General features: G+C 38.8%; 1 protein-coding gene across 1 annotated transcript in view; it reads right to left on the bottom strand.

Annotated features, from left to right (window-relative positions):
- IFT88 (intraflagellar transport 88) overlaps positions 1-22608 on the bottom strand; it is a 145488-nt gene that overhangs the window by 53751 nt on the left and 69129 nt on the right. Inside the window, exons 16-20 of the mRNA XM_028105472.2 lie at positions 20397-20483; positions 14395-14581; positions 12510-12618; positions 9412-9562; positions 8814-8929 (exon numbers count right to left, since the gene is read on the bottom strand). Of these exons, the coding sequence (XP_027961273.1) occupies positions 8814-8929; positions 9412-9562; positions 12510-12618; positions 14395-14581; positions 20397-20483 (650 nt within the window). The remainder of the gene's footprint in view (positions 1-8813; positions 8930-9411; positions 9563-12509; positions 12619-14394; positions 14582-20396; positions 20484-22608) is intronic.

The following is a 22608-nucleotide window of genomic DNA, read 5'->3' as shown; positions in this document are numbered from 1 at the left end:
GTGGAGTGCAAAATCAGTACTTTTAGAAGTCTGTTCTGGTGAGGGACATCCTGCCTGAGAGGCGCTCAGGTGGCGAAGCAGGGGTGGAACACTTGCTGGGACAGTGTGGTCTCAGGATCCCTAGGGTCACAGGAAGACTGGGTGCCTGAGTGCAGCAGAGCTCCCAAGGCATCGGAGCAGGGAAGCCAGGTGCAATCTGCAAGCCCAGGAGTGGGCTCTCAGCTAGGGGTTCCCATAAACCATGAACCACGGCATGATCAGGGGATTGCTCCCTAAGCAGGGGCCCAGCAAGTGGCAGAAACAGTGAGAACCCCTTCCTCCCTGGGAGGAACGGCATGGGAGCGTGCTACATGAGTCTTAAGGATTTGGAGACTCGAAACGGGGTCATGTGCCTGAGTTAGAAACACTTAGTCATAGGCTGGAGCACAGAGTGCGGATGGAGACCAGGGAGACAGGAGTGATTGACTGCTTTCTCTGAGGGCACACTGAGGAGTGGAGCCCCAAGTTTTTGGCTCCAGGGCTGGAGATTGGGAGGTTGCCATTTTCAATCCCATCTTCTAAAAGCTGCATGGAAACGCTTCAGGGAACAAAAGCCACACAGAGGAGATTACTTAGACTGGCCCCCTGGCAAGGGCGGTGCAATTCCTCCTGGGGCAAAGGCTCTTGAAAATCAAAGCAACAGGCCCTTCCCCGAGAAAATCAGCAAGAACATCCAGCCAACACCAACTTTACCAATCACTGAGAACTGCAAAACTCCAGTACTAGGGGAATACAGTACATGGAATTCATGGCTTTTCCCCCACGATTCTTTAGTCTTTCAAGTTTAATTTTTTTCTTTCCTTTTTCAACCAATTTCTTATTTTATCAACTCCTTTTTAAAATCATTTTTAATTTTCATTTTTACAGTTATATTCTATCCCTTATTGTATTTAATTTTATTTTTGTATATATAAGTTTTTCTTTCTTTACAATTTTGGAATGCAATTATCTCTAATGGACTAAAATACACCCAAAATCTAATGTATGGCTCTGTTCTATTCACCTGTCTGATCATATTCTTTTTTCTTTTGTAAAGTCCTTTTAAATTTTCATATTTACAATTATATTCTATCCTTTCAATGTATTTAATTTTATTTTAGTATATATATGTTTTTCTTTACAATTTCGAGATGTAGTTTCTTCTAACAAACCAACCAAAATACACTCAGGATATGGTGTATTGTTCTGTTCTGTTCACCTGTCTGCTTATATGCCTTCCTTTTTGTTGTTGTTTTTTTCTCTTTTGTTTTTTCTTGTCTTTTAATTTTTATTTTTACAGTTACCTTCTATCATTTCATTGTATTTAACTTTATTTTTGTCTATATGTAAGTTTTTCTTTCTTTACAATTTTCAGATCTAGATTTCTAACAAACAGACCAAAACACACACAGGATACAGGGTATTGCTCTATTCTGTTCACTTGTCTGACTATATCCTCTTTTTTTCTTTCTTTTAAATTTTTTTCGGTTTTGGGTCTCTTCTGATTTAATGTATATTTCTCTGGAGTCGTTGCCATTTTAGTATTTTGTTCTCTTGTTCATCTATTCATCTCTGGACAGAATGACAAGATGGAAAAACTCACCTCAAAAAAGAACAAGAGGCAGTACTGCCAGGGACCTAATCAGTATGGACATAAGTAAGATGTTGGAACTAGAGTTCAGAATAACGACTATAAATATACTAGCTGGGCTTCAAAAAAAGCATAGAAGACACTAGAGAATCCTTTCGGGAAAAATAAAAGAACTAAAATCTAACCAGGTCGAAATCAAAAAGGCTATTAATGAGATGCAATAAAAAATGGAGGCTCTAACTGCTAGGATAAATGAGGCAGAAGAGAGAATTAAGTGATATAGAAGAGAGATAAACAACTACTGGATCACCAGGGGAAAATTCAAGAGATAAGTGATATTATAAAGCAAAACAATATTAGAATAATTGGGATCCCAGAAGAAGAGGAAAGAGAGAGAAGTGTTGAAGGTATATTGGAAAAATTACAGCAGAAAATTTCCTAATCTGGGGAAGGAAACAGGAATCCAAGTCCAAGAGGCACAGAGAACTCCCCTCAAAATCAATAAAAATAGGCCAACATCCCAACATATGATGGTGACACTTGCAAATCTCAGAGACAAGGAGAAAATCCTGAAAGCAGCTCGGGACAAGAGGTCTGTAACCTACAAGATTGGCAGCAGACCTATCCACAGAGACTGGCAGGCCAGAAAGGACTGGCATGATATATTCAGGATGCTAAATGAGAAAAATAGGCAGCCAGCTAGGTTGTCATTCAAAATAGGAGTGATAAGAAGCTTCCAGGACAAACAAATTAAAAGAATGTGTAATCACCAGACCAGTCCTACAAGAAATATTAAAAAGGATCCTTTAAGCAAAGTGAGAACCCAAAGGTAACAAAGATCAGAAACGAACAGAGACAATATAAAGTAACAGTCGCTTTATAAGTAATTCAATGGCACTAAATGCATGATCTTTCAATATTTACTCTGAATGTAAATGGGCTAAATGCCCCAATCAAAAGACACAGGGTATCAGATTGGATAAAAAAGGAAGACCCAGGGCGCCTGGGTGGCTCAGTTGGTTAAGCGACTGCCTTCGGCTCAGGTCATGATCCTGCAGTCCCAGGATCGAGTGCCGCATCGGGCTCCCTGCTCGGCAGGGAGTCTGCTTCTCCCTCTGACCCTCCCCCCTCTCATGTGCTCTCTCTCTTTCATTCTTTCTCTCAAATAAATAAAATCTTTAAAAAAAAAAAAGCAAGACCCATCAATATGCTGTCTGCAAGAGACTCATTTTAGACCCAAAGACACCTCCAGATTCAAAGTGAAGGGATGGAAAACCATATATCATGCTAATGGACATCAAAAGAAAGCTGGGGTGGCAATCCTTATATCAGACAAATTAGATTTTAAACCAAAGACTGTGATAAGAGATGAGGAAGGACACTATATCATACTTAAAGGGTCTATCCAACAGGAAGATCTAACAATTATAAATATTTATGCCCCTACTATAGGAGCAGCCAATTATATAAGCCAATTAATAACAAAATTAAAGAAGTACATCAATAATAATACAATAATACTAGGGGACTTTAACACCCAACTCACTTCAATGGACAGATCATCTAAGCAAAAGATCAACAAGGAAACAAGGGCTTTCAGTGACACACTGGACCAGATGGACCTCACAGATGTATTCAGAACATTCCCTCCTAAAGCAATAGAATACACATTCTTCTCAAGTGCACATGGAACATTCTCCAGAACAGATCACATCCTGGGTCACAGATCAGGTCTCAACTAGTAGCAAAAGATTGGGATCATTCCCTGAATATTTTCAGTCCATAATGCTCTGAAACTGGAATTCAGTCACAAGAGGAAATTTGGAAAGTACTCAAATACATGGAGACTAAAGAGCATCCTACTAAAGAATGAATGGGTCAACCAGGAAATTAAAGAAGAATTTAAAAAATTCATGGAAACAAATGAAAATGAAAACACTACTGTTCAAAACCTATGGAATGCAACAAAGTCAGTCCTAAGAGGGCAGTATATAGCAATAGAAGTCTTTCTCAAGAAACAAGAAAGGTCTTGGGGAGCCTGGGTGGCTCAGTCATTGAGCGTCTGCCTTCGGCTCAGGTCATGATCCCAGGGTCCTGGCATCGAGCCCTGCATCGGTTTCCTGCTCAGCGGGAAGCCTGCTTCTCCCTCTCCCTCTCCCCCTGCTTGTGTTCCCTCTCTCACTGTGTCTCTGTCAAATAAATAAATAAATAAAATCTTTAAAAAAAAAAAAAGAAACAAGGTCTCAAATACACGTCCTAATGTTACACCCAAAGGAACTGAAGAAAAAACAGCGGATAAAGCCTAAACCCAGCAGGAGAAGAGAAATAATAAAGATCAGAGCAGAAATCAATGAAAAAGAAACCAAAAGAACAGTAGAAGAGATCAACGAAAGTAGGAACTGGTTCTTTGACAGAATTAATAAGATTGATAAACCCCTGGCCAGACTTATCAAAAAGAAAATAGAAAGGACCCAAATAAATAAAATCATGAATGAAAGAGGAGAGATCACAACCAACACCAAAGAAATACAAACAATTATAAGAACATATTATGGACAACTTTATGCCAACAAATTAGGCAATCTGGAAGAAATGGATGCATTCCTAGAGACGTATAAAGTACAAAACTGAAACAGGAAGAAACAGAAAACCTGAACAGACCCATAACCAGCAAGGAAACTGAAGCAGTCATCAAAAATCTCCCAATAACAGCCCAGGACCAGATGGCTTCCCGGGGGGAATTCTACCAAACATTTAAAGAAGAACTAATACCTATTTTTCTGAAGCTGTTTCAAAAAATAGAAATGGAATGAAAACTTCCAAACTCTTTCTATGAGGCCAGCATTACCTTGATCCCAAAACCAGACAAAGACCCCACCAAAAAGGAGAATTACAGATCAGTATCCCTAATGAACATGGATGCAAAAATTCTCACCAAAATACTCGCCAATATGATCCAACAGTACATAAAAAGGATATTCACCATGAACAAGTGGGATTTATTTCTGGGCTGCAAGGGTGGTTCAACATCCACATATCAATCATTGTGATACACTACATAAATAAAAGAAAGGACAAGAACCATATAATCCTCTCAATTGATGTAGAAAAAGCATTTGACAAAATATAGTATCCTTTCATGATTAAAACTCTTCACAGTGTAAGGATAGAGGGAACACATCTTAATATCATAAAAGCCATATACGAAAAACCCACTGAGGGCTTTTCCCCTAAGATCAGGAACATGGCACGGATGTCCACTATCACCTCTGCTGTTCAACATAGTACTAGAAGTCCTAGCCTCAGCAATCAGACAACAAAAAGAAATAAAAGGCATCCAAATCGGCAATAAAGAAGTCAAACTCTCACTCTTTGCAGATGACATGATACTCTATGTGGAAAACCCAAAAGACTCCACCACAAAATTGCTAGAACTCATACAGGAATTCAGCAAAGTGGCAGGATTAATATCAATGCACAGAAATCAGTTGCATTTCTATACACTAACAATGAGACAGAAGAAAGAATTTAAGGAGTCAATCCAATTTACAATTGCCCCCAAAACCATAAGATATGTAGGTATAAACCTAACCAAAGAGGCAAAGGATCTGTACTCAGAAAACTATAGAACACTCATGAAAGAAATCGAGGAAGACACAAAGAAATGGAAAAATGTTTCATGTTCATGAATGGGAAGAACAAATATTGTTAAAATGTCTATGCTACCTAGAGCAATCTACACATTCAATTCAATCCCTATCAAAATACAACTTTTTTCACAGAGCTGGAACAAATAATCCTAAAATTTATATGGAACCAGAAAAGACCCTGAATAGCCAAAGGAATGTTGAAAAAGAAAACCAAGCTGGTGGCATCACAATGCCAGACTTCAAGCTCTATTACAAACCTATAATCATCAAGACAGTATGGTACTGGCACAAAAACACACACACAGAACAGAGAACCCAAAAATGGACCTTCAACTCTACGGTCAACTAATCTTCAACAAAGTAGGAAAGAATATTCAACAGAAAAAAGACGGTGTCTTCAACAGATGGTGTTGGGAAAATTGGACAGCCACACACAGAAGAATGAAACTGGACCATTCCCTTACACCATACACAAAAATAGACTCCAAATGGAAAAAGACCTAAATGTGAGACAGGACTCCATCAAAATCCTAAAGGAGAACACAGGCAGCAACCTCTTTGACCTCGGCCACAGGAACTTCTTGCTAGACACATCTCCAAAGGCAAGGGAAACAAAGGCAAAAATGAACTATTGGGACTTCATCAAGATAAAAAGCTTTTGCACAGCGAAGGAAACAATCGACAAAATCAAAAGACAACCGACAGAATGGGAGAAGATATTTGCAAATGACATATCAGATAAAGGGCTAGTATCCAAAATCTATAAAGAACTTATCAAACTCAACACCCAAAGAACAAATAATCCAATCAAGAAATGGGCAGAAGACATGAACAGACATTTTTCCAAAGAAGACAACCAAATGGCCAACAGACACATGAAAAAGTGCTCAGCATTGCTTGGCATCAGGGAAATCCAAATCAAAACCTCAATGAGATACCACCTCACACCAGTCAGAATGGCTAAAATTAACAAGTCAGGAAATGACATATGTTGGCGGGGATGCGGAGAAAGGGGAACCCTCCTATACTGTTGGTGGGAATGCAAGCTGGTTCAGCCACTCTGGAAAACAGTATGGAGCTTCCTCAAAAAGTTGAAAATAGAGCTACCATACAATCCAGCAATTGCACTACTGGGTATTTACCCCAAAGATACAAATGTAGGGATCCGAAGGGGTACGTGCACCCCGATGTGTATAGGAGCAATGTCCACAACAGCCAAACTGTGGAAAGAGCCAAGATGTCCATCGACAGATGAATGGATAAAGAAGATGTGATACACACACACACACACACACACACACACACACACACACACACACACACTGGAATATTATGCAGCCATCAAAAAGAATGAAATCTTGCCATTTGCAATGACATGGCTGGAACTGGAGGGTATTATGCTGAGTGAAATAAGTCAATCAGAGAAAGATATATATCATAAGACCTCACTGATAATGAGGAATTCTTAATCTCAGGAAACAAACAGGGTTGCTGGAATGGTGGGGGGTGGGAGGGATGGGGTGGCTGGGTGACAGACATTGGGGAGGGTATGTGCTATGGTGAGCACTGTGAATTGTGTAAGACTGTTGAATCACAGACCTGTACCTCTGAAACAAATAATACATTATATGTTAAGGAAAAAAAAAAAAAGAAGATAGGAGGGGAAGAATGAAGGGGGGGCAATCGGAAGGGGAGAGGAACCATGAAAGACTATGGGTGTCTGAGAAACAAACTGAGGGTTCTAGAGAGGAGGGGGGTGGGGGATGGGTTAGCCTGGTGATGGGTATTAAAGAGGGCATGTATTGCATGGAGCACTGGGTGTTATATGCAAACAATGAATCATGGAACTCTACATCAAAAACTAATGATGTGGGGCGCCTGGATGGCTCAGTCGTTAAGTGTCTGCCTTTGGCTCAGGTCATGATCCCAGGGTCCTGAGATCGAGCCCTGCATTGGGTTCCCTGCTTGGCGGGAAGCCTGCTTCTCCCTCTCCCTCACTTGTGTTCCCTCTCTCACTGTGTCTCTCTCTGTCAAATAATTAAATAAAATCTTAAAAAAAAAAACTAATGTAATGTACGGTTATTAACATAATAAAATATATATATATATAAAGAAGACATACAAATGGCCAACAGAGACATGAAAAAATGTTCAACATTACTCAGCATCAGGGAAATACAAATCAAAACTACAATGAGATACCACCTCACACCAATCAGAATGGCTAATATTAACAAGTCAGAAAACAGATGTTGGCAAGGATGTGGAGAAAGGGAAACCTTTTACACTGTTGGTCCGAATGCTGGTGCAGCCACTCTGGAAAACAGTATGGATGTTCCAGGAAAGTTGAAAACAGAGCTACCCTACAATTCAGCAATTGCACTACTGGGTATTTACCCCAAAGATACAAATGCAGTTATCCAAAGGGGCACATGCACCCTTTCATAGCAGCAATGTCCACAATAGCCAAACTATGGAAAGAGACCAGATGTCCATTGACAGATGAATGGATAAAGAAGATGTGGTATATATATATAAAAAATGGAATACTACTCAGGCATCAAAAAATGAAATCATGCCATTTGCAATGACATGGATGGAACTAGAGGGTATTATGCTAAGCGAAATAAGTCAATCAGAGAAAAACAATTATCATGTGATCTCACTGATATGTGGAGTTTAAGAAACAAAACAGAGGATCATAGAGGGAGAGAGGAAAAAATAAAACAATACGACATCAGAGAGGGAGACAAACCATAATAAACTCTTAATCATAGGAAATAAACTGAGGGGTGGAGGGATAGGGTAACTGGGTGATGGACATTAAGTAGAGCATGTTATGTAATGAGCACTGGGTATTATATAAGACTCATGAATCACTGACCTCTACCTCTGAAACCTCTACCTCTGAAACCAATAATACATTATAATTGAATTTAAATTTAAAAAATAAATTAAAAAACAAAATTGTCTAACATAAATTCCACACAGATCTCAATCAAATTATTAAGCACTCCTTTATCATTCAAATGATTCAAAGTCACATTTAATGTTAAAATTCAATTTGGCCAAATACAAAACAGACCTGAATTTTTCAATTATTTTTTAATGAGGCATGTATAAAACATTCGGATATAAACTTAAAGACAGCTTTAAAATATTTAGTATACAATGTAAATCGATTATAAATTAAAACCAACACAACTTATTTCTATTAGGTGTCTTTCAGAAATGAAACCTTGTCCTAGGACCAAGTCAGTCATTTTCTAATTGATAATGAAATAATACTTATTTGCTGAAATATGAAAAAGAAAAATAAAGTACCTTAAGGAAGGTATTTTTTAAATTTTTTGCATAAAAGATTAATATACTTATCACAATAAAGACCAAGTAAAATGGAATATCATTCAAGAAAATGGAAATAATGCATTAATGTTCATTAATATTTGCTTATATAATACCTGTATTATGTTTATCAGATTCTAATTCTAGGGATAAAATCAAATCCCAACAGAAGGCATTTTAGTAAACATGAAATCAGTATAGTTACTTACTGTATAAGAGAAGCTCTTTCAAAGTATTGAATGGCTTTTTCACAAAACTGGGTGTCAATGTAATAGGCTCCAAGCCACTCAATGACTTCAATGTTAGAGGGGAAATACCTGTACGACTGGAAAAAATACGGAATGTGACAATACAACATCAGTGGCAACGTATAATTTATACCTCAACATTTTACCTACTGAATGAATTTATCCAATGTGAAGTTTCTTAGTAAAAAAGTATGAGCTGTCATAAGTACTTTGTAAGTTTTAAAACTACAAGATTTAGAAAACTTAACATTTGTTTGACATATTTTTAAATTACCTATCAATAGCTTTTTGATGTACTGATAGATGATCTGAGACTAAGTAATAGAATTAAAAAAAGGATGAAAATCATGCTTCAAGGGAACAATGAATTTGTACTTTTAATTTTTTTATTAAATTAATCAAAAACTAACTTTATATTCCACAAATGCTTTATTTTATTTTAAATTATTCATTTAGAAACTAGTAAGCTTCTAATTTTTAAAAACTAAAAGGCCTGCTGACTGTTTTATAACAATTTGTAAAAAGCTAAAAAGAAGAAGGAAAGTAACATTACACGTACCTCATAGTAATATTGAAATGCTTGGGATTTATCTCCTTCACTATCATATAATTCTCCTAGTTTAGACAAAGCTCTAGAATCAGTTGGAACAACACTGATCAGCTGCATTAACCATTCAATAGCTTGATTGGGATCTTCCATTAATTCATATCTTGGACAATTTTAGTTAAGGATAACACAATTTTTCTAAATTCACTGATCAATAAGGAAACCTAAAAACAACATTACAGTAAAAATATTTCTTAGCCTATAGTAATGTGCTATTTAATACTGTTTACTCTAAATTTCCTCAGGGATGGGGATGAAAAATGCAGCACTGTAACACTCATGTTCCATACATGCCTTGCTTTTCCTTTTGCTTCATTACTATCCACTAAGATCAACTCCCAAATTTCTAGCAGAATTAACAGTTTGCTCTTTTATTCAAAGCACTGTCCACTGTCCAAAATTTGTCCTTAATAAAAATGCCTGAAAATTGTGTTCAATTATTCTGCCTCTCTTAAAATGTTCAAAGATTAAGGGAAGAGTTTCCATGTATTTTCCTGGAGTTTTCTCTAATTAGATTACAAACCCCAAATTAGGAGTTCGTTTTTGTAGATTTTGTGCCTAGTAAATCCTCTGCATATTATCAAATAATTTATTCCCACCATACTTATTGACTATTTTTATATTAAATGTCTCAGTGAAATGAAAATATTCCAATCCAAAGTTTTATTGAAAAAGAAGAATCTTCTGGGTTTTTTGGGTTTTTTTTTTTAAGATTTTATTTATATATTTGAGAGAGAAAGAGAGAGAGAGAGAGCATGTGAGCAAGGGGAGGGGCAGAGGGAGAGGGAGAAGCAGACTCCCCGCTGAGCAAGGAGCCTGATGCAGGGCTCGATCCCAGGGCCCTGAGATCATGACCTGAGCCGAAGGCAGACACTTAACTGACTGAGCCACCCAGGTGCCCCAAGAATCTTGTTTTTAATGATGGCAAATGTGATACCATAGAGAAACATAAAAATAAGAAAATGTATTCAAACAGCCTTAAACATATCAGGTGCTTAACTAAATCCAAACTGATCATGAACTGGGCAGTATCAGATTATGACAGTGGCAATTTCAGAGAGATCAAATGGACAAAACAAAAAAGCTAAATGGAATAAACATGAAACCATCTGCTATAAAAATAATTTTTTCATTAAAAAATGTTTTATGTCCTCTAACAAAAGTAGAGCAGATAGTATTTAAAATTATTAATGGTATACCTTATACTTTTTCCTAACATATTTCTATAAAATTTTATCAAGATAATGCTAACTTAAAAACCTACATAAGATTTTTTTTTTTTTTGACAGAGAGATAGAGAGCACAGATAGGCAGAGTGGCAGTCAGAGGGAGAGGGAGAAGCAGGCTCTCCACCAAGCAGGGAGCCTGATGTGGGGCTCGATCCTAGGACCCTGGGATCATAACCCAAGCCGAAGGCAGACGCCTAACCAACTGAGCTACCCAGGCACCCCTCTACATAAGATTTTAACCTTGGGGTGCCTGGGTGGCTCAGTCAGGCAACCAACTCTTGATTTCAGCTCAGGTCATGATCTCAGGGTCATGGGATCGAGTCCCCTGTCAAGCTCCCCACTCAGCAGGGAGTCTGCTTCTCTCCCTCTTCCTTTGCCCACCCTCCTCTCTAAAGATAAATAAATGAAATATTTTTTTTAAAAAAAGAGAGATTTTAACCTTTCCTGGGGCACCTGGGTGGCATGGTCAATTAAGCATCTGGCTCTTGGTTTCGGCTTAGGTCATGATCTCAGGGTGGTTAAGACTGAGCCCTGTGATGGGCTCTGTGCTGAGCATGGAGTCTGCTTGAGTTTCTCTCTCCCTTTCCCTATGCCCCCCCCATGCATGCATGCACTCTCTCTCAAATAAAATCTTAAAAAAAAAAAAGATTTTGGGCGCCTGGGTGGCTCAGTCGTTAAGTGTCTGCCTTCGGCTCGGGTCATGATCCCAAGGTCCTGGGATGGAGCCCCGCATCAGGCTCCTGCTCGGCAGGAAGCCTGCTTCTTCCTCTCCTTCTCCCCCTGCTTGTGTTCCCTCTCTCGCTGTGTCTCTCTCTGTTAAATAAATAAATAAATAATCTTAAAAAAAAAAAGATTTTAACCCTTCCCAAATATTGTTGTGAAAGCTTATTATTTTTAAAATAAGGAGAGAAATTAAGATGTTTTTCAAATACTGTCAAAGACATTAAAAACATTAACAAATTTCTGCTTTTTCAACCAATGGCAAGAAAAAAAAATCCAAACTAAAGAAAGCCAGGAGTTGTAGGAGAAACTGACACGGGAGGAATGTTTTCAATTTCAACATTCCCCAGAGTTCTAAACATAATATTGGCATATATAGCACACAGTCAATAAGTGACTACTGAGTGAATGGAATGAATGAGTGAATTCATATAAACTATTGGCTAATTTTGTAGGGTAAAGGCCTTTGAAAAGTTATACTCATTAAACCTATAGGTCAGCTAAAATAAGACAAATTAACCAAACTCAATCAACAGTACCAAGCAGTAATAAACAATATTTTCCTTTTAAATAGTAAGTTACTGCTTCAAAAATACCCTACAAGACTCAGAGTTAATACATTCTAAAGTATCTAATCTACAGCCAGTGAATAGCTTATATGTATTAAACATGTTATACTCAATTATTTCAATTATTATTTCCAAAAATTAAGAAATAATAGTTTTAACCTTTAAATAATTCCTTTTGTAATGCAAATGATCTTTTAAAATCACCCAAAAAACAGACTCTTAACTATAGAGAACAAACAGATGGCTATCAGAGGGCAGGTGGGTGGGGGGATGACAGAAATAGGTGGTGGGGATTAAGGAGGGCACTTACCATGATGAGCACTGAGTAATGTATAGGATTACTGAATCAATATGCTATGCCTAGTGTTAACTAAACTGGAATTAAAATTGAAAAAAATAAAACAGGATCACTCAAATATTTTTATCACATATTAATCTGATAAGTTTTAAAATATTATCCTCATCAATTACCTAATTGGCTAAGATTATTTAATGAATTAACAACTGTCCTCAGGTTTTTCAGATAAGATACACATTTGCTATCTGGTAAAGAATTTGGGCACTGTTTCTCAGGATTGCGTGAAGTTTCAGGAAACAATCCAAAGCTTCATCGAGCCGGTTTAGCCTCTTATAGGTAAGGCCTTAGAAAGAAGAAAGAAAAAAGCTATAAGCATTATTACTGGTAGTAATTTTCTCAAAGTCACATAATAAATCCTTATATATATGTAATATTCATCCAGAAGAGAAAATAAAGATGAATAGATTTTTTTTTTTTAAGAAGAAGAAGGTGGAAGAGGGGATTTCCCACTAACATTTGGCAGACAACAAAACATGCTATAATGCTTTAGTGATTGTAAAGTGTGGGAGGGGAACAGGAACAGAGAAATATATCAGCAGAATACATAGTTCAGAAACGGACTCAGTTACAGAATTTAAACTCGGTGGGGACTAAGGGACTAGTAACAAAAGATGCCAGGACAACTGACTACACATGGAACAAAAAAACATAGATTCCTATTTTGAATACATTCAAAACTTACTTTAAAACTAAACAGAAAAACAAAGATGTAAAAGTATGAAAGGAAAATATAGGAAAATGATTTTATAATCTTGGGGAAGGGTAGGGCTTTGTAAAGCAATAAACAAATAAAGCCACACATTTTAAAAAAGCAAAATTTGACTACATAAAAATAGAAAAATTGTTTGACAAAAGAAATTACAAAGTTAAAAGCCAAGCAATGGACTAGGAAAAGTATTTAAAACTTATAAAGAGAATAAGTAAATATATACCTAAGCAAGAAATCTCCTGCATTAAGGCTTTTACTATTCGCTTCCCTCTGTCAGTAATGCTCTTTTCCCAGTTACCCAAATGGTCACACCCTCCCTTCCTCCAATATGACTTTAAACTCTCCTTGACTCCATCTAAAATGGCCAATTCCTCCCTGCCCCCTCTCCTCCCAACCCAGCCAGGTCTTCTTTTTGCCTCTGGCAGGAGATTAAAGACTTCTGGGGGAGGAAGGATCCAATTGGCTAACAGGCAGTTCCCCAACTACGCAGATCAGACAGACGGCCCTCTGGCAGGGTGCCAGCGCATCAACTTCACTTGTGGCCTCAGAGATCCCACTCAGCTTTTAGCTGCAAACTCCTAAATGCGAGAAGACTGGCCGGGATCATCAGACATCAGAGGAGAGCTCATGACGTGAAATACAGAGGACAAAACAAACAAGCAAACCAAAGAAAGCAAAACACACTTATTGCAGGGAGAAGAAAACTTCAAAAGAAACTTCATTAATAACCCAAGAGATAAGACACAGTATTGCATCAATGTGTTTGCCACACTGCAAACTCATGAACAGGAAGAAATGATACCCATGTCAGGTGACCTCTGACAGGCAGGGAAGGGAATAAGATGGTGGTATGCCTCTAGGTCTTACAACATTTTGTTTAAAAACAATACCTGATGTGAATATGACAAAATGTTAAAATGTGTTAAATATAGTTGGTAGGGACATGAGTATTTATTTTTCTGTAGAATTTCTTTATGTTTGAAATTGATAATTAAAAAGGAAGGAAATGGGTTTTTTCCACCCATCAGTTTGGCAAGAGTTAAATATCCAATATTAACAGGAACTTGGGAAACCAGTCAGTCTCATATACTATGGTGGCACATAAATTGGAAAAGTCTTTTTAGAGGGCAAGAGACAACATCTATCCAAATTTTACATGTGTATAACTTTGGAATCAATTCCATTAAAAATAATTAATAATCCAAGAACCTTCTTTTCAATTTTTTGTTACCAGGAAGTCAACTCTTCTCTCTAATGAATTGGAGCTCTTTAAGCCAATTTAAAAAAAGAAAAGAGAAAAAAATTGTAAAGGAGAAAACCCAAAACAGCAATTTTGCTGGTTTTACTTACCAATATTATAAAGTGCTTCAGTACAAGAAGAATCATTTCTTAGAGCCTCTTTATAAAATTCAGCTGCCTTCTCATAATCACCATTTGCAAAAACTGTATTCCCTTTATTAGTCAGAGCTGAGGGATTATATCTATCGGAGTTCACAGCTAAATCTGCATAGCTGCTGGCTTGTGCAAATTCATTTTCCTAAATGAAATACAAAATATTTGGAGTTCATCAAATACCTTTTCTGACTGTTCTGGATTACAGACCTGATAAACAGATTTTCTGAGATTACAAATATGATAAACAGAAATATTTTACATATCTTGGTCTTGATAGGCTTATTCTACAAAAGATTTTTAATCAGCAAGCTCCTTCAGCTACCCAAGTTTCTTATGGTAAGACTTCTTCACAGACTCATGGTTTGAATAACAACACTATTTACGTGTAAGTGGCTCCATTCTGAACGCCCAAATTTCATATCACAATTGCAGTACTATGCTTCCCAAACCTAGGGCACTGATACAGCTATAAAGGCATCACTATCCTTTCTGCTCCTCAATCAAATTGGTTGCGCTGCCTACTAGGACTTGCATTTCTAGCAATGAATTGTCTTCTCTCTGTCTCCTCTGCCAAATGCTCCATCAGGACCTTGCCATCATTCACTTAAGCTGCATGGACCTTTCAATTCTGAAATAGTGCAGCATCTGTGCCGTGTCAGCTTGCTTAAACTAGGAACCAGATTTCCCAGAATCCCCTTCCCCGTATGGTTCTTGTCTATAGAGCTGGCGGAAAGGAATTTATAGGACATGAGGACCGCAGACATGAAGCAGCAGCTTTTACCCTCTGAAGGTCTTTTTCTGGTCATCAGTGGCAGGACTGATGCAGAAATGCCTGTGAGTTCCAGCCTGTCCTCATTCACTTTGACTCCACCTCTGGCTCTTCCCAACTGTGCTGTCCCTGCTGACCACAGGGCCCTTGATCCCTGATGGGGCTTGGCTCTGGACCCACAGAGGAGGCAGTCATGTAGAGGCAACTGCTTTCCATGGGCCTCTCCATGAAGGCCCCCTTTTGGGTGGTGCTGGACATACCTGTCACTCTGTCACTGTTCAGACCCCCTGACCCTCCTTCTGCCCCTTCACTTCCATAGCTCCCCCACCACTATGTAAAGTGCTAGGTCCTGTAACCCTTCTCCGATAACGCTCCCGCTGACTGCTTCCCTGAGCTTTTAAAAAACTGAGATACAGTTCACATTTCTAAAAATGTACAATTCTGTGACATTTAAGACATTCGCAGAAAGTTGTACCACCACCACCAGTATCTATTTCCAGAATACTTTTATCACCACCCCCAAAAGATATCCTGTACCCATTAGCAGTCACTCCCTATTCTCCCTCCCCCTCTGGCCCCTGGCAGCCACTTACCTGCTTTCCATCTCCATGGATTTGCCTATTCTGGACATTTCATAATAAATACAATCATATAATAGATGCTTTTTATGTCTGGCTTCCTTCACTTAGCATAACCTTTTCAAGGCTCATCCATGTTGTATTATGCATCAGTGCTTCATTCCTGTTTATAGCTGAATAATATCCCATTGTATGGATAGGCCACATTTTGTTTATCCATTCATTGTTGATGGATACCTGGGTTGTGCCCACCCACTTTTGTTCATTATGAATAATGCTGTGATGAACATTCATGTATTTGATATAAAAATTGGTACCTAAAAGTGGGCTGCTGCTGTCATAAAAACTAAAACATATAACCTTGTCTTTTGGACTAGGCAGCAGGCAAAATTTATAGAAGCATTAGAACCATATTAGTGGAGGCTGGAGAGGCAGTAAGGAATTGTTAGCAGAGGCTGCATAAAGGGAAAGTCATGTTTTGCAGTCATGAAACAACTGGGAAAACTGGCATCTACACTGACTTGGAAGTTAGAAAGTGTACTTAGTAAATGTATGCATGTGGCCAAGGAGGTTTCTAGGCAGGAGGTTAAAAGTGCCAATTACCTTACTTTAACTGGGTATGAAAAAGTACACAAAGAGAAAGGAGCTTAAGAGAGAAGTGTTCTGATTTTCCAACTTGAATTTAGAAGAAATAAAGAAAAACCAGGACCTGTTGGGTTGGAAAATAAAATTATATCTCTAGTTTCTCTTAGCAGCAAGAGTCTCAGAGTAAGAACTGGTTGCAGGGTAGAGATCACATCAAGGGTGGGGCGGGAATACCCTTGGGAAACCTCTCAGAAATATTAAGGTAGTGCCTAGCAAAGCAGATCTTCTCTCTCAGGTAGAAAAAAGCTTTCAAGTATCTTTGGGGCTCTAGTCCACAAAAGCCTTGTACAACTAAGTGGAAAGGGGTCTGCCTTGAAAAGAACTGTGGATATGGCTTTTGGGGCATGTAGGCACCCTCAGTAAGATTTATAGAACACCTGCCAAGTTTTTTAAGGGAATTGTACCAGCTTAAGTGTTCCCAGCTTGGATTAAAGGGACAGACACAGTCCAAAATGAAAGAAGGCCTCTGGGTCCCCAATTTTTCTGGGCAGAAAGCAAGCTAAGAAAGGTATTCAGCTGCAACTATAGGGTATTTTTTCTGTAAAAGGAAGGTGCTCTCTGAAAGCAGAGCCAAGAGCCACAGAGCCCAAAGGGTTGGGGGTACCATTCCCAGGGATCAGAGTTGGGTCCTAACTTAGGAACATTCCCTTTTCCCACTTTAGGGGGCACTGGCCCCATGCACTTAGCTGGATTTCTGACCCATTCAGGACCAGTGACTGCAAGGTACCTCCATCTCACCCCTTTTGAACAAGAGTATCTATTACAGTTACCCCATTCTTATTGCACCACAGGATGTTAAGTCTATGGGGTAGATGGTGTGTTTTTCTGTTCCTAGACCTTTGGATCAAGAGGGCCTGCGCCTGAGAAAGCCCCATCTCTATCTAGACCTAATGCTGTGACTGGTGAGACTATGAGTGTCCTTGGAGGGGTAAACATTTTGGCCTGGGAAGCACCTGAGTGCACTGGGGTCTCCTCCTATGGACCCTAACCCATGTCAGAAGTCTGGGCTCCCCTGCCAGAGAAGGAGGAATGAGACGCTGGTCAACAGCTCAGTTGCAGATGTGAGGGAAGCATTGGGACAATGCAGCATCAGTCAAGCCTCAGAAGATGGCAGCAAGATGAGTGACCCCAGGCCAGACCAGCAGAAGGACCACCCAAGTGAACCCAGCCTTTTCAGGTAAAATATGAGCAAATACATGGTTATTTTAAGCCACTATCTTCTGGGGCAGCTTATTACAGAGCAATAGAAACTGACACAACTACATACTAGAAGCCAGACTCCTAATTTTGCCTCAAAACAATTATTTTCCTCAGACCTAGGTGCAACAAATTATTGAACAGATATTGTGATGACTCTGTTCAGTTGACTAAACCTAACCATCTTTCTTCCTTTTTAAAAAATCTTCTTGGTCTCCTCCCAAACATTCATCAAACTTGGTAAAGATGTGGTCACTAATTAAATCATTTTCACAAAAATCACAAATGATTTTCTAAATTCAAATGTAATGCGACAATGGAGACTGTGCTTCAGCCCCCCATACTTGTCCTTCAGAAGTGCTGGGAATGTTGCTGGCCACCAGTGTCAGCTGTCAGCTTTCTGTGAATCACTCTAGCCCAAAGGAAAGAGCTGCCTTGCCCAAAGTTGCACCCCCTTCCTGGTGAGCAGACTGTACCCAATGACTGGCTGATGCAGAGGTACAAAGGCCCAGCCCCCTTACCCCAGGGAGAGGGTGCTAAGCAGCCATCCCAATTCAGGGTGTCCAGCAGGGTTGGCTAAGGCCTGTGGTGACTGCGTCACAGCCCAACTTCCTTCTCCATTCAGTGCTGCTGCCAATCCTTCTCCCCGAGGTGCTGATCCAAAGAGATCTGCCCAGTAAACTTCATGCAAGCTAATCTCCAGCTCAGAGTTTGCTGTCTCATCAGCAAAAATGGCCTCTCCTGACCCTTCATTCTTGTGTGCTACCTCTCTGATTTCAAAGTTATATACTTCCTCTTGGTGCCTTCCTTTACCTCAGACATCATACTATGGTTGTTTTCCTGTCTTTTGATTCGAGTCTTATTCTTGTGTCTTTAATGTATGCGAATCCCAAAGTTAGTTCTCAGTTCTGTGCTACACTCTCACACTTGGAAATACCCTCTATTGTCTTAGTCAGTTCAGGCTGCTATAGCAAAATACCATAGATTGGCTTCAACAGCAAACATTTATTTCTCATAGTTCTGGAGGCTGGGAGATCCAAGATCAAGGTGCCAGCAAATGTGGTGTTTGGTGAAAGCAACTTCCCGGTTTGCAGATGGCTTCTTTGCTGTGTCCTCACATGGCAGAGAGAAGGCTCTGGATTCTCCTTTTCTAATAAGAGTCCTAATACCATCAGGGGACTCTCAGGACTTCATCCCTCTCATGACTTCATCTAACCCTAATTATCTCTCGAAGTCCTTACCTCCAAATACAGTCACGCTGGGGGGTTGGGCTTCAATATAAGAATTTGGTTGGGGGAGGGGGATACAAACAATCAGCCCATAGCATCTATTATCAAAACTTTAACCTCTACAGAGATGATCATCAAATTTTATGTCTAACCCTAACTTCCCATCTGAGATCAGTTCCACATGTTCCTGGACATTTCTATTTAAATATATCACCACTGCTACAAAAATTTTTTTAAATATATTTAAAAACAAACGCAGCATCTCTCCCAATCTGCAGCCTCTTCTAAACCTGCACCTGGCACCACTCTCCTGGCAGACTTAAAATACTGGAGGCATTCTTCACCAGTGATTTTGAGCTCTTTTCCATCCAACACATGCAGGGAATAACATCTTTCCACTGAACAGTAGTTCAGCACAGCAGTAAATCGCAGTAATTAGGCACAGATCAGAAGCTCGAAGAGGGACTAGAAATATAGTTTAACTAAATATAGTGATCCTTATGTACACATCATCTCCCAGCTTTCCTGCCTCTGTGCTTTTGTTCATTCCTTTAGTCTCCCAAAATGTTATCTGCCTCCACTGAATTTTTTAAGATTTATTTGACAGAGAGAGAGAGAGAGAGCAAGCAAGCAAGCACAAGTAGGGGGAGCGGGCAGGCAGAGGAAGAAGTAGGCTCCCTGCTGAGCAAGGAGCCTGATGCAGGGCTCAATCCCAGGGCCCTGGCATCATGACCTGAGCTGCAGGCAGATGCTTAACCGCCTGAGCCACCCAGGCGCCCTGCCACTGAATTTCTGAAGCACTTATTATCTATATTAATTTATTGTTCTCTACTTCTAACCAACCTTCCTTTCTTCTCTCCTAGGCTACCTGCATGCTTCCTCTGTTCCACATTAAGAAAGTGCCCTTTTAGTGATCTTCTATGCTTTTGTTATTCCCCACGACTGGGACCCAGCAGATGCTCAAAGTGTGCTTCTTATGCATGACACTGTACCTTGCATAAATCATTTAACCTGAGACATCACTTTCTTTACTACTAACATGGTGTTGAAATAGGGGGCACCAGGGTGCCTTAGTTGGTTAGGCATCAGACTCTTGATTTTGGCTTAGGTCATGATCTCAGAGTCATGACATCAGGCCCTGTGTCAGACTTCACACTGGGTGGGGAGTCTGCTCAAGATTGTCTCTCTCCCTCTCCCTCTGCCCCTCCCCTCACCTCTCTCTTTCTCTCTCTCAAAGAAAAAAAAATCTCTAGTTCATCTTCTAGATCTACATTTTATAATTCTCTGAGTGATGCTTAGCACCATAATTTTTCTCCCTCCCTTCTACTTCTGAGATGGTCCTCTCACTCATGTCCACAGACTTGATCCCTGGCCCAGAACTTGTCATGACCACCCAATTCTAGACACCCAATTCTACGAACATTCTCCACCAGTCTTCTTTGGAGCCTCTCTAGGCATGCTCTTCAGGCAGAAAATCAGCAAAATAAAAATACCACATTATCAACTCTTAGTTATAAAAAAAAAAACCACAAAACTTACCAAATAATAAAGAAATGAGAGGTTGGTTGCAGCTGCACTTTTCACTCTACTGTCCTTTTTTTCAAACATTTTTAAGGTCTCTACAGCCTAGAAATGAAATATCTGGAAGTTACGACCATTGTAATATGACAGTATTCAGGCTTAAGGTTGGGGTAAAGATCAGTGTATATAGAGTATTAGGCCAGGGAAGGACACAAAGGGGGTCTTAATATGTTTAAGAAAACAGATGACAAGATGAGAATTTCATTTGAGAATTAAAATTTATAAAAAAGAATTCAAAAACCCTAAAAATACAATAACAAATTAAGAACATATTAGATGGGCTTAACAGCAGATCAGATACAGCTGGAGAGCAGTAAATACTGGGCCTTGTGAGTCTTATGGCACAGTTTAGTTTTTATCTTGCATAATGGGGTATAAGTGAAGTTTTACCTAAGAGACACAATCAAATTTGCTCTTTACAAAATAATTCTAGAATTTCTGCTTCTGGCTATCAGAGACCAGCCTATAGAAGACCATTCTACAGAGAACAATTAGAAAAGTTATATTAAAATACTACAAATATCTTTTGAAGACACCAGAGAACTACTGAGGCAACCAGAATCTGAATGTCAAGATCCCAGAAAATGTTCAGACTAAATAAGCAAACCAAAAACAGAGGCTAAGAAAAGGTCTCAGGAAAGAACATAAGAGACATATGGGAACACAGTGAAAAGGTCTGAGATGTAACTGGAGTTCCAAAAAGGGAAGAAAGACTAATGGTGGAGAATTTTCCAAAACTGATGACAGAAACTAATTCTGGAAGTATTACAAGAAATTATCTTAAGTAGATCCAAATATAATTATATTCTCAAGCCATGAGAAATGAAAGTGCATTTTAAGCACTTGGCCAGTCTGAGACAATCCTAACCAAACAGGATATTTGGAATGGTCAAAACTTTGCATGAAAGGTGAGTGAGTACACAACCTAGAAATGCCTGAGAAATAACAGAAAAAAAAGTGGAGGAAGGCAATGGGTTTTCCTTCCTTCCTTCAAAATACATTTACTGAATAGAAAATGCTTGGCTTCTTGGCACCTTCTGCTCTTAAAGAGAGTTGAGTCCAACCCAAAATCCTACTTTAGCTTTTATGATGGTTAAGAGCTGCTAATATTGAAAATATCTGACAAATCTGCGTCATGCAAGTGTTTGACCTCAAATGAAGTACCATTAAATGTACTGACTCAATTTTGTTACGGGTAAAAGATTCTAAAATACTAGATTCTACATATATTGGTTATAATATAGGCAATTATTCTTTTCAAGGGTTTTTGATTATTTTAAAGAAAACCACTGGAAGTTTCTAGGCTAGTAGTTTATAATTCTACAAAGTAAACCCTGGAACAAAATAGACCCCAACATCATACGCTCACTTTTGAGATTCTGTTTCTCACTTACTCTCTTGGAAGAATCTTTGACAGAATTGCCAAGAAGTTCCTAAAATGCACCTCAAAATTATTGCTGCTTACATTGTTCATCCTGTAGAAGTTATCTCACTGACTCTTTACACAATCTCCACGGCTATTAATGTAAAAGTCACTGCTGTTTTGAATCTCTAGGTTTTATAGGCTGCGTTTCACTTTGAATAAGAATTGACAATGTTTTAATCTTTACTTTTAGAGTGTGTCATAATAATATAATGTGTTAATTTAAAATATAAGGTACATGAATAGGTGTAACTCACATATCCATTAAATTTCTCTGAAGTAAAGTACAGAGGGAAAGAAACTGTTTTCTGATATTTATGACATCCATAAAGCACATTATCAAAAGCAAACTAACAACAACAATAATTAAAAAAAAAACCATAATGCTATATAGTTTACATCATTCCTTTTAGAAACAACTATTCATATTATAGTCAAGAAAATGTCTTAGTTTTTTTTTAAAGATTTTATTTATTTATTTGAGAGAGAGAATGAGATAGAGAAAGAGAGCATGAGAGGGGGGAGGGTCAGAGGGAGAAGCAGACTCCCCACCGAGCAGGGAGCCCGATGCCGGACTTGATCCCGGGACTCCAGGATCATGACCTGAGCCAAAGGCAGTCGCCCAACCAACTGAGCCACCCAAGCGCCTGAAAATGTCTTAGATTTTTAAATTTTCATCTTTGTTACTTGTGGGTGATTAGTAACAAGACTTTAAGACTACATATAACAACTAATTGTTCTTCCCTC

This window comes from Eumetopias jubatus, unplaced genomic scaffold (genome assembly GCF_037043125.1).
Source record: "Eumetopias jubatus isolate StellerSeaLion01/CBP00866 unplaced genomic scaffold, mEumJub1_p1.0 scaffold_3, whole genome shotgun sequence".
NCBI classification, from domain to species: Eukaryota; Metazoa; Chordata; class Mammalia; order Carnivora; family Otariidae; genus Eumetopias; species Eumetopias jubatus.
Note: the sequence above shows the minus strand (reverse complement) of the source record. Positions and strands in the feature narration are given on the sequence as shown.